Consider the following 12916-nt stretch of genomic DNA (forward strand, 5'->3'; position numbering starts at 1 on the left):
CTATAAGGTGGCCTTTATGTAGAAAGGAACAGAAAGAGTGCCACAATGTTATCAACTAGAAGTTAATCAGCTTAAGTTCTTTTCACTTTCAGAAAGCTTATACAGCAACAGTACTCATATGGATTAAGTAGCGGTCTTCCTCATATATGTGTTTCAATTCATTAATGATAGTGTCCATATTTGTAATGAAAGAAGCCTAAAAATAATTTTCTAGTTCGGTCTCCCTTTCTTTTAAAGGTAGCTGAATATTTTTGAATATGTGATTCTGTCTTGTCTGCTTTGGCTTGCTCTACAGGAAATACTTTTAGTAGTTTGGCAGGGATGATGTTTGAGTGGAGCATTGCCCAGGATAACGAATCAGCAAGAGAAGAACTTTCTAGCAAAATTAGGTAACCTTGAAACCAAATGTAACCATGTTTGAAGGAAACATCTGCCTTTAGGTAGCACACTGAACTCAATCATTGTATGGGCTTTCATAATCTTTCTGTCTGGAACGTTCTGGAACAGATAAATATACCAGGGGGAAATGTCTTTATAGAATGACATATGGTATGGATGGAGATACCTTTATGAACGTTTAATTTGAGCTACTGCAGAGGAGTTCATGAGCTCAGTAGCGTACAGTTCTGAGTCAGGTGTATCTTCCAGCAATTTTGTTGTTCAAGCTACTTGCACATGCTGCAATACAGGGAGTAGATAATTGTATGACATTTTTTCTTCAGTACCAAGAAATAGCTCTCAGACAATCCAAGTTTTTGTCCCAGCAGTTTTAGCCAGAAACATATTAAGTACTTTCTTCCTCTCTAGTCTTTGTAGAAAACAAATTTTAAAACTTTTTAGACTATATAGACATTGAAGAGATTATGTTTAATGTCTCCTAGTCCTTTTAGAAGATGACTAATTATTTGATTCTACTAGATACAAACCTTGTTTTATCTCTAGGATTTTGAAATACTCCGAAGCAGAATATTCTCCCCCAGCATATATAGTTGAGATGGAAAAGGAAGGGAAACAAGGAGATATGATTTTGGTGTCTGGGATTAGAACTGGTGCTGCTGTTGTAAAAGTTCGAATTTATGAACCATTCTACAAGGTAAAAAGTTTGTGCTATAAACTTTCATTTAATGGTCTTGCCTATGGAATATGTAGGTTTTGGGTCTTGCCTATGGAATATGTAGGTTTTGGGTTTTTTGTTTTTGTTTTGCCCTTTTTAGGGCCTCTCAAGGCATATGGAAGTTCCCAAGGCTAGGGGTCAAATTAGAGCTGTAGCTGCTGGCTTACACCACAGCCACAGCAACACCAGATCTGAGGCAAATCTATGATCTACACCACAGCTCATGGCAATGCCAGATCCTTAACCCACTGAGCAAGGCCAGGGATCAAACCCACATCCTCATGGATGCTAGTCTGGTTTGTTACTGCTGAGCCACAACGGGAACTCCTTTATAAAATATTTTAAAAGAAACTATAAGAAGTAAACTTTGGTTTTTCCTTTGTGGTACAGTGGGGTAAGGATCCAGTATCTGCAGTGGCTCAGGCCAATGTAGTGACACAGGTTTTATCCTTGGCCTGGGAACTGTGGGTGTGTTCCCCCCCCCCCAAAAGGTAAACTTTTAACAACAAAGATGACTTTAAGGATTTTGCCTATGGTAACTTTGTGGGTTTTTTCCTTCTTTTAGAAAGTGGCAGCAGCATTGATACGTCTGCTTGTTTTGGAGAATATATTTCTTATACCATCCCACGATATTTATCTTTTAGTAGGAGCATATATTAAATACCGAGTTGCAAAAATGGTTCAAGGAAGAATGACAGGTAAGATGACTTAGCTTTTCCTAAGACTAATATTAGGAAAATATTTTTTATTGACAAAAGAAGCAACTCCACATTATGTATAAAAAATATTTCTGGCTTTAGATTTTGTTATAAAGTACAGTTGACTCTTGAACAACAAGGATTTGAGCTGTGCAGGTCCACTTATACACAGATATTTTCCCAATAAATACTACAGTACTGCCATATGCCTGTTTGGCTGAATGCATGAATGGAGGGTTGACTAACATGCAGATGTGCAGCTGCAGAATGATCAAGGGATGTTGGTGCCTCTAACCCCTGCCATGTTCAAAGGTCAACTGTATTTCTTAATTACTGTACTTGAACTAATACTGGACAGAGATTGTCTCCGTATCTTGAACAGACTAACGCTGTAGTTCGGCTATTTAGCTTCAGTGCCCATAGGTATCTGAATTAGCTGCTAAAACAACAATCAAAATTTACTAGCTTTTATAGGGCAAGTGATGAAATTACCAGAAGGGACTCGAATGATCTTTGTAAAAGGTGTTTATTGAGAAACAGTTAACTGAAAACTTAATACTTGTTAACCCCAAAAGTTCCACTGAGTTTATAAAGTGTGCATTTGCTCCATTACCATTAGTCCTTTACTTACTTGGTGGGAATCTCTCCTATTCTCAGTTCTCTCGTTTTTAAAAATACAAGTAATGCCAACAGTAAACTCATATGTTATTCCTCCCAAGATAGCTACAGGTATAAATTCTTCATAGTAGGAAAGAAATTAAAAGCAGGTCATATTCTTACTTAAACCTGTTTCTTCGTATCATCCAAAAATACATCATTGTCCATTGGAATGGATACTCTTCATTACATTTATGTATCTTTCACATCTTACAGAGGTGGAATTTCCCCTGGAACATTATACGCTGGAATTGCAAGACCATAGTGTTGCATATAATGTGTCTCGTTCTGGGAGAGTGGCTTTACTGGATGAGAGAACAGCCATGGTGACTGCTGTCCAGCTGGGCCACACTAACCTTGTTTTTGTCCATAAAAGTATCCTTTTGTTCAAGTTTTCATTGCCAATCTATATTTCCTTCAGTACGCTAGATATGTTCCTTGGTAAAATACTTTGTTAAGCATGATTATAATACTACTACACTTATTTTCCATAGGTTGTGTTTTTAACAAAGCACTAAAAATTATTGTTGTCATAATTTCTAACAAAAGGTAGGTAAAGAAGAATGGTTGGGAGTTCCCGCTGTGGCTCAATGGTAACCAAACCAACTACTATCCATGAGGACGCGGGTTCAATCCCTGGCCTCACTGGTGGGTTAAGGATCCTTGGATCCCAGTGTTGCCATGAGCTGTGGTGTGAATTGCAAACGCAGCTTGGATCCCAAATTGCTGTGGCTGTGGCATATGCTAGCAGCTGAAGCTCCTATTGTACCCCTAGCCTGGGAACTTCCATATGCTGCCTGTGCGGCCCTAAAAAGACAGAAAAAAGAAGAGTGGTTGGGACTTGGGATCTGTAGACTTCAGAGTTTATGTGTAACCACATTCAAATTATAATTATGACATTGGGGAAGGCAGTTTTGAGGAACTTCTATAAATTTTATTTAATTTTTTCCTTCCTTTTCACATGAATAATTGAGAAAAGATGATATTGTCTGCAGTGGATACTTAATATTTATTAAATTGAAGAAAGTAATTTTTTAAAGTTTACTAAACCTGGAGTTCCCGTCATGGCACAGTGGTTAATGAATCCGACTAGGAACCATGAGGTTGCAGGTTCAATCCCTGGCCTTGCTCAGTGGGTTAAGGATCCGGCATTGCTGTGAGCTGTGGTGTAGGTTGCAGACGCGGCTCGGATCCCGCGTTGCTGTGGCTCTGGCGTAGGCCGGTGGCTACAGCTCCGATTAGACCCCTAGCCTGGGAACCTCCATATGCCGTGGGAACGGCCCAAGAAATGGCAAAAAAAAAAAAAAAAAAAAAAAAAAAGATAAAATTTACTAAACCTGCTTTGTAAAGATTGAAAGATCTATGTAGAGCTCTACTATAGTCAATGAAAATGAAATATGACTAGGATCTAAAATCTCAGAAAATTGAAAATTTCGTAAAATTCTTAGTGTTTGACTTGGAATATTTCCTATTTTTGAATATATGAATCCCAAATAAAGCAATTCATTGAGCAAATATCTATTATATTTCTTTTCTTTTTTTTTCTTTTTTCTTTATACGGCCACACCTGTGGCATATGTAAGTTCCTGGGCCAGGGGTTGAATCAGAGCTGCAGCTGAAGCTTATGCCACAGCCATAGAAACACCAGATCCGACCTCATCTGCAACCTACACTGCAGCTTGCAGCAACACCGGATCCTTAACCCACTGAGTGAGGCCAGGGATCAAACCCGCATCCTCACAGAGACAACATCAGGTCCTTAACCCACTGAGCCACAGGAGGAACTCCTTATATTTCTACTATGTTCAACATTGTTCTGAGTGCTGAGGATACAAACTATTTTATTCAGGGTTAGAGAAGTCCTCTCTGATAAGGCCACATTGGAGCAATGAGCCATACAGATATCTGGGTGAAAGAGCCCCAAGAAGAGGAAATAGCAATTGCAAATGTTCTGAAGCAGGAACATGTTTGGCATGTTTACAGAAGAGCAAGAAGGCACTGAGGCTGTTGCAGATAACCAGGGGAAAGTAGCAGAAGAGGTAATAGAATAGGAGAGGGAGTAATTATGTAGGGCTTGGTAGGCTTCCTCTGAATAAGAACCTATCAGGTTCAATATTTCTTGTAGAATAGTGTTTGTTAATTAGCTGTTTATATGATTAGCCTAAAACATATTCAAAGTTGGTTCAAAGTTGTGTGTTCCGAAGTCATTTTAAGGTACCTAGGACATTTGTCAACAAATACAATAATACCTGCAAATTAAATTAAGTCATTTGATGTTTATTGAAAAAGACAAAAAAAAGAAAAAGAATAAGGAGTTCCCTGTCATGGCTCAGCAGTTAACGAACCCAACTAGCACCCCTGAGGACGCGGGTTCGATCCCTGGCCTTGCTCAGTGGGTTAGGGACCTGGCGTTGCCATGAGCTGCGGTATAGGTCTCAGACATGGCTCAGATCCCAAGTTCCTGTGGCAGTGGCTACAGCTCTGATTGGACCCCCAAGCCTAGGAACCTCCATATGTCGTGGGTTTGGCCCTAAAGTGACAAAAAGACAAAAAAAATGTTTATTGATATCCAGCTATGTGTCAGGCCCTTCCCTTGAATTCCTGAGGCAGACTTACCATGTTTATTTGTTTTTTTCCTATTCTTAGTTCATATTGTTATTTATTCCAATGTAGTAAATATTAAAATACATTTATTTATATATCTTTCATGAGGACATAGGTGGTGACTATTCATAATTTGTTTCAGGAGTTCCCTGGTGGCTCGGTGGGTTAAAGATCTCCTGTTGTCACAGCAGTGGCTAGAGTCGCTGCTGTGTCTCGGGTTCACTTCTCAGCCTGGGAACTTCTGCATACTGTGGTTGTGTCCAGAGAAAAAAAAAAAGACATAATTTGTCCCAGCACCTGGCTTAGGATGGCTGGTGGTCCTGATTATAGAGATAGGTAATATAAAAGAATGAGCAGGTTTAAGCAAAATGAAAACTATAAAAAGACAAAAAAAAAAAAAAAGAATGAGAAAAACACGGTAGAAGTTTGGGTAAAACATGAGAGCTTTTTTAAGATAAGAGAAACTTGAATATGTCTATAAGCTAAACAGAGAGATGACAGAGATATGGGAAAGAGGGCCAGTTGGTGGAAGCCAGATTTCTTAGGGGCAAGAGAAAATGAGATTCTAAACAGAAGGAAGAATTAGATGAAAGGAAGATATCTTTTTTGGGAGGTGGGGGGCAATAGTTGCAGCATGTGGAAGTTCCCTGGCCAGGGACTGAAATGGTGCCACAGCTGCTACCTGAGCCACAGTAGTGACAACATCAGATCTTTAACCCACTGAGCCACCAGGGAATTCCAAAAGGAAGATATCTTCTTCTGATAATTGAGGAATGAACTAGTTTAGAGATCTATCAAAATCTATTTACTCATCTGTATACTGAAAGGAATGATGTACTTCTTAATTTCCTTCTGCCTCTTATACTTTATGAATATTATATTAGAGTACTTATCAGAACCAAACCTAGATTGGCACAGAGTTGCCTACAGTCTTTAAAAGATTTGCTTTAATGAATACATAAAAGTAACCTTAATTAGCATATCAATTGTATGTATATTAGCAGCTTGTTTTGGCATATGGGGCAGCTTTAAAATTTGATCCCATAGTGGCGCAATGGAAAGGAGTCTGATCAGGAACTATGAAGTTGTGGGTTCGATCCCTGGCTTTGCTCAGTGGTTAAGGATCACAGCATTGCCATGAGCTGTGCTGTAGGTTGCAGACACGGCTCAGATCCCAAGTTGCTGTGGCTGTGGTGTAGGCCAGCAGCAACAGCTCCGATTCGACCCTTAGCCTGGGAACCTCCATATGCCACAGATGCAGCCCTAAAAAGACAAAAGATGATTCCAGATTAAGATGGTGGAATAGAAGGACTGGAGCTCAACTTCTCTCCTAAAAACAACAAAATTCACAACTAAAGGCTGAGCAATCTCCATCCAAATGGACCAGAAACCTTAAAAAATATACCCTAGTCCAGGAGCTCCCGTCGTGGCACAGTGGTTAACGAATCTGACTGGGAACCATGAGGTTGCAGGTTCGGTCCCTGCCCTTGCTCAGTGGGTTAACGATCTGGCGTTGCCGTGAGCTGTGGTGTAGGTTGCAGATGCGGCTCAGATCCACGTTGCTGTGGCTCTGGCGTAGGCTGGTGGCTACAGCTCCAATTAGACCCCTAGCCTGGGAACCTCCATATGCCGCGGGAGCGGCCCAAGAAATAGCAAAAAGACAAAAAAAAAAAATATATATATATATATATATATATACCCTAGTCCAGAAGAAAAAGAGGAGGCCACATCAAGAGGTAGGAGGGGCGATTTCGTGATATAAACAACCCCATACCTCCCTGATGGGAAGCTCCACAGACTGAAAACTAACTGGTTCACAGGGACTCACCTACAGGAGTGAGAGTTTTGAGCCCCACATCAAACCCTCACGTGCGGGGATCTGGCACAGGGAGAAAGAGCCCTTGGAGCATCTGGCATTGAAGGCCAGTGGGACCTGTGCGCAGGAGCTCCACAGGACTGGGGGAAACGGAGACCCCATTCTTGAAAGGCGCACATGGACTTTCACGTGCACTGGGTCCCAGGGCAGAGCGAGGTCTCCATAGGAATCTGGGTCAAACCTGACTGCAGTTCTTGGAGGACATCCTGGGAAAACAGGGGTGAATGTGGCTTATTGTGAGGGAAGGACACTGAAGGCAAAGCTCTTGGGAATATTCAGCAGCTGCCTTTCTCTGGAGGTGGCCATTTTGGGAAAATCTGGCCCCACCTGTCAGTCAGTGCTGAGAAGCCCCAGGGCAAACAACAATCTAGGTGGGATCATAGCCCTGCTCCTCAGTAAACAGGCTACCTAAAGACCCCTCAGGCACACTGCTGCCTCTAATCCCATCCAGAGACTAAGCCCCACCCACCAGAGGGATTAGAATCAGCTCCACCTACCAGTGGGCAGGCATCACCCCTTCTCATCAGGAAGCCTACAGCAAGCCCCCATACAGACTTCAGCCACAAGGGAGGCAGACACCAGAAGTAAGAAAAGGCTACAACTCTATTATCTGTAAAAAGGTCACCACACCAAAAACCTATAAAAATGAAAAGACAGAGAACTATAACTCAGATCAGGGAGAAAGGAAAAACCCCAGAAAATCAGCTAAGCTAGGAGGAGATTTTTAGCCTCCAAGAAAAAGACTTTTGATGCTGAAGATGATGCAAGACATTGGAAATAAACTGGAGGCAAAGATGGATAACTTAGAGGAAACACTGAGCAAAGAGATACAAGATATAAAACTTAAACAAGAAGAGATGCAAAATACAATTACTAAAATAAAAAATTCACTAGACGCAGACAACAGCAGAATACAGGAGGCAGAAGAACTAATAAGCGAGGTGGACAGATTAGTGGAAATTATGGATGCAGAGCAGAAAAGAGAAAAAAGACTGAAAACAAATGAAGAGAGTCTCAGAGAACTCTGGGACAACATTAAATGCACCAACATCCGTATTATGGGGTGACAGAAGGAGAAGAGAGAGAGAAGGGGACAGAAAAAATATTCCAAGAGATAATAGCCGAAAACTTCTCTAACATGGGAAAGGAACCACTCACTCAAATCCAGGAAGCACAACGAGTATCATATAAAACAAACTCAAGGAGGACTATACCAAGACACATATTAACCAAACTGACCAAAATTAAAGACAAAGAGAAAAATCTTGAAAGCAGCTAGGGAAAAGAAACAAGTAACATGCAAGGGAACCCCAATAAGGTTATTGGCAGATTTTTCAGCAGAGACTCTGCAGGCCAGAAGGGAGTGGCATTATATACTTAACGTGATGAAAGGAAAAAACCTCCAACCAAGATTACTTTACCCGGCAAGGCTCTCATTCAGATTTGAAGGACAAATCAAAAGCTTTACAGATAAGCAAAAGCTAAGAGAATTCAGCAACGCTAAACCAGCTTTGCAACAAATACTAAAGGAACTTATCTAGGCAGAAAAGAAAAGGTCACAATCAGAAACAAAAATACCGCAAATGACAAAGCTCACCAGTAAAGGTATATATACAGCAAAGATACGAAATCATCCATGCACAATTATACCACCAAAATCAGAAATCATGAGAGGAGGTGGGTACAAATGCAGGACATTGGAGATGAACTTGCAATTAAGAGAACAACTTAAAACAATCTCATATACATACAGACTCTTATATCAAAACTTCAGAATAACTGCAAACCAAAAATCTACAATTGATACACAAACAAGGAATCTCTGGAGAATAAATATATCTCATAGTACGTAAGTGCATAATCCACCATGAAGGGGGTCATTTGACATCATTCTTGGAATGCTGAAGTCTCCTTAGATCTGATTCTGATTTCCTCTCCATCAAAGAATTTATGATAATTATAATTAAATAATGCAACTGTACAATTAAATAATACAGTTCTACAACTGTATTATTAACAACCATTTCTCTCCATGGTACAATGTAAGGTCTATAATGTCTTATCACATCACCTAGTATGGTGTAATGCCTATATTGAAGAATCAATAAGATGTAACAAATTGTGAGGACATAAAAATAAATAAATTAAAATTTTAAAAATAATAAAAAAACAAAAAATTTGATCCTTGAAATAGATTAAATATTTTATTCCATTATCATGGTAGACACATAGTACCAAATTGTAACTTACTGCATGACTGAATTAATAGAACTTCTAAATTAATGTGCTTTGAAATAATGAGTTCAGTTCAGTCTTTTCAGAAATGTATTTCACGGAACAGAAATAATCTCTTCTTAGCTTTTGGATGTAGTTTATTTTTGAGAGGGAAGTGTATTACTAATTACATTATGCATAGGCCTATCACAAAATAAATGTGTATTTCCGCTAGAATTTAACTAAAAAGAATAATGGGTAGTATGATGTGTGATCTAGAAATATCTTGGGTGGCACAGAGAAAATATTTCGGTATTATAGAATTGCTGCAGATAATAGAAAATCAATTAGTGATTTTTATTTTTTCCATTATAGTTGATTTACAATGTTCTCTCAATTTCTACTGTACAGCAAAGTGACCCCAGTCATATATATATGAATATATATATATATTCTTTTTCTCATATTATCCTCCATCATGAATATATATATATATTCAAGAATATATATATATATTCTTTTTCTCATATTGTCCTCCATCATGTGCCATCACAAGTGACTAGGCAGAATTCCTTGTGCTGTACAGCAGGATCTCATTGACAATTAGTGATATTTAAAACTGCAGAGCAAGGCAAGTTGCTAGGCTAGGTGGCAAGTCATGCCCCCTCCCTCCCTCTCAATCCACCTCTGTCCATTTCTTTAGCCAGAGCAATGCCACTTTGTCCTGCTTTCCATAATGGGCTCCTATGGAAGAACTGGGGGAGAGGGGAACAGTTCTACAGATAAGTGAATATTAAAAACATGGAACATGATCTTCTCTTCTCTCATTTCATCTTCCTCATATTTGAACTTTTTTTTTTTTTTTTTTTTTTTGGTCTTTTTAGGGCCACACCTGTGGCATATGGAGGTTCCCAGGCTAGAGACAGAATCGGAGCTGTAGCCGCTAGCCTACATCACAGCCACAGCAACACCAGATCCTTAATCCACTAATGGAGGCCAGGGATCAAACCCACAACCTCATGGTTCCTAATCAGATTCATTTCCACTAAGCCATGACGGGAACTCCCTTTCTTCCTCATATTTGAAATTTAAGAATACCTGATTCCTGTGACTACTGAGCCCTCAGACTTTTCTCAGAATGTGCACATTTAAGTTTTGCTTTCCAAAGGATAATAAAAAGATAGAATTTTTAGCACTGGGAACTATATCTAGTCACTTATGGTAGAGGATGATAATGTGAGGAAAAAAGTGTACACATGTAATTGTGACTGGGTCAACTTGCTGTACAGTAGAAAATTGACAGAACACACAGTGGATTTTACAAAATCAGCTATAAAGGAAAAATAAAAATAATTATTAAAAAATAAATAGGAGTTCCTGTCGTGGCTCAGTGGTTAACGAATCCGACTAGGAACCATGAGGATGCGGGTTCGATCCCTGGCCTCCCTCATGGGTTAAGGATCTGACGTTGCCATGAGCTCTGGTTTAGGTCACAGACTCAGCTTGGATCCCCGTTGCTGTGGCTCTGGCCTAGGCCAGCAGCAACAGCTCCAATTAGACCCCTAGCCTGGGAACCTCCATATGCCGCAGGAGCAGCCCTAGAAAAGGGAAAAAAACAAAAAAATAAATAAAAGCAAATAAATAAATAAAATAATTTTTGGTTTTGTTTGTGGATTTATTTTATTTATTTTTGGTAGCTCATATTTCTCTTTTCACCCCACTTGTAGCTCATATGATTTCCTTAAGCGAAAATACAGATGTCCATATGCGGTCTGTGTCTGGACTCCCAAATTGCACCATATACGTTGTAGAGCCTGGATTTTTAGGTATTTTTAGAAAGCCAAATAGCTTAAAGTATTTCACCTAAACGAGTGCATTAAAGGCTCAGCAGAAACGAATCTGACTAGCATCTATGAGGACACATGTTCGGTCCCTGGCCTCACTCTGTGGGTTAAGGATCCAGGCATTGCCGTCAGCTGTGGTCACAGATGCGGCTCGGATCTGGCATTGCTGTGGCTGTGGTGTAGGCCAGTGGCTACAGCTCCGAATAGATCCCTAGCCTGGGGACTGCCATATGCCGCGAGTGCGGCCCTAGAAAAAAGACCAAAAAAAAAAAAAAAAAAAAAAAAAAAAAGACTAGAGTGTTCCATTTTGAGAACTTAATTTCAAATTCAACCTTACTTTGACATATTTTCTCACATTTTTCTGCTTAAATGTTATCTACAAGAGTAAAACATCTTGAAACAGACCATGAAAAAAACCACAAAAATCCATGCTGTTTTCAGAAATGAGACTTTACAGAAGAAAAAGAAACCTGAACAAATCCAACTAGTACCCATGAGGATGTGGGTTCGATTCCTGACCACGCTCAGTGGGTCAGGGATCTGGTGTCGCCGATGAGCTGTGGTGTAGGTCACAGACCCAACTTGGATCCCCAGTCACTGTGGCTGTGGTGTAGGCTGGCGGATGTAGCTCCGATTTGACCCTTAGCCTGGGAATTTCCATATGCCATGGGTGTAGCCCTAAAAAGCACACCCCCTAAAAAAAGGGAAGAAGAAACCTAATGTCCTTAAGCCATATATATCAAACAATGAATCTGACTGAAAGAAGCCAAAAATCTTTTTTTTTTTTTTCTTTTTAGGGCTGCACCCAGGGCACATGGCGGAGCTTTATAGGCTAGGGGGTCAAGTCAGAGCTGTAACCACTGGCCTACCCCAAAGCCACAGCAACTTGGGATCTGAGCTGCATCTTTGACCTACACCATAGCTCACAGCAATGCCAGGATCCTTAACCCACTGAGCAAGGTTAGGGATCAAACCTGCGTCCTCATGGAGGCTAGTCAGATTCATTGACTGCTGAGCGACGAAGGGAACTCTGAAAGCAGCTGAAATCTTGTACAACACATCAGGAATGAGCAAAACTGAGCCTTGGTGGGTGGGAGAGGGCCAGTATTTCTACAGATGTGAGTGAAAGTGTTTCTTTATACCTGAGACAAATTAAGCCAGGATCTTTGGAACCTCAAATTATTACATGATTTTATAGAGAGAACTAAAGGTTCTGTCTTGAAAACCATGTCCATCTATTAGCAAGTTTTGCTCTTTAATTAGTCTTTTAAAGTTTGTATTTTTTAATTAATTGTAGTAAAATGTTGGCCTCTTCTAATATTTTGTTTCTTGATTTGTGTGCAGGTTTCACAGTCCAACCTGGAGACCGATGGAGTCTAGAGGTGGGACAGGTGTATGTCATTACAGTAGAAGTATTTGATAAAAGCAGCGCAAAAGTCTATGTTTCAGATGTGAGTCTCTTTTGGATTTTTCTAGCTCCTTTAAGGATAACTCCTTGAATGGGCAAGTCTTTCTGGCCAGGAAGACTTTTTTTCTTTTGTTTCTAGATTACCTTCGAAAGTGCAAGTTATTACTTTGTTATTATTATTAAGTAGTTCTATCCTGAGGATTGCTGAGCCAGAAGTAAACTATACAGTTTGGTTAAAACTATAGAAAAGAGTTGAAGTTAGTGCCAGCGATCACTTTGCAGCGGGGTCCTCATTCTGTAACTTCATTTGAGAGCTGGTTACTAGAGTTTTGTGGTGATGACAGTAGTAGCGTGACCATTAGATGTGAAGTGTTATAGTTACTCTCCAGTGTCCATTTTTCCCCTGGAGAGCTGTCAATTTATGGAAAGGCACAAATTGCATTAAATCTACATAAGCTTTGACTCATTCTATTTCTGATTACTTGCCATTAATGGATCTTT

At 39.9% G+C, this 12916-nt stretch overlaps 1 protein-coding gene across 1 annotated transcript in view; it reads left to right on the forward strand.

Annotated features, from left to right (window-relative positions):
- The window catches only part of NUP210L (nucleoporin 210 like), a 123223-nt gene that overhangs the window by 14631 nt on the left and 95676 nt on the right, over positions 1-12916 (forward strand). The window contains exons 4-9 of the mRNA XM_021089795.1: positions 296-389; positions 943-1093; positions 1680-1812; positions 2686-2844; positions 10921-10989; positions 12352-12458. Of these exons, the coding sequence (XP_020945454.1) occupies positions 296-389; positions 943-1093; positions 1680-1812; positions 2686-2844; positions 10921-10989; positions 12352-12458 (713 nt within the window). The remainder of the gene's footprint in view (positions 1-295; positions 390-942; positions 1094-1679; positions 1813-2685; positions 2845-10920; positions 10990-12351; positions 12459-12916) is intronic.

Source organism: Sus scrofa, chromosome 4, assembly GCF_000003025.6.
Source record: "Sus scrofa isolate TJ Tabasco breed Duroc chromosome 4, Sscrofa11.1, whole genome shotgun sequence".
Classification (NCBI taxonomy): domain Eukaryota; kingdom Metazoa; phylum Chordata; class Mammalia; order Artiodactyla; family Suidae; genus Sus; species Sus scrofa.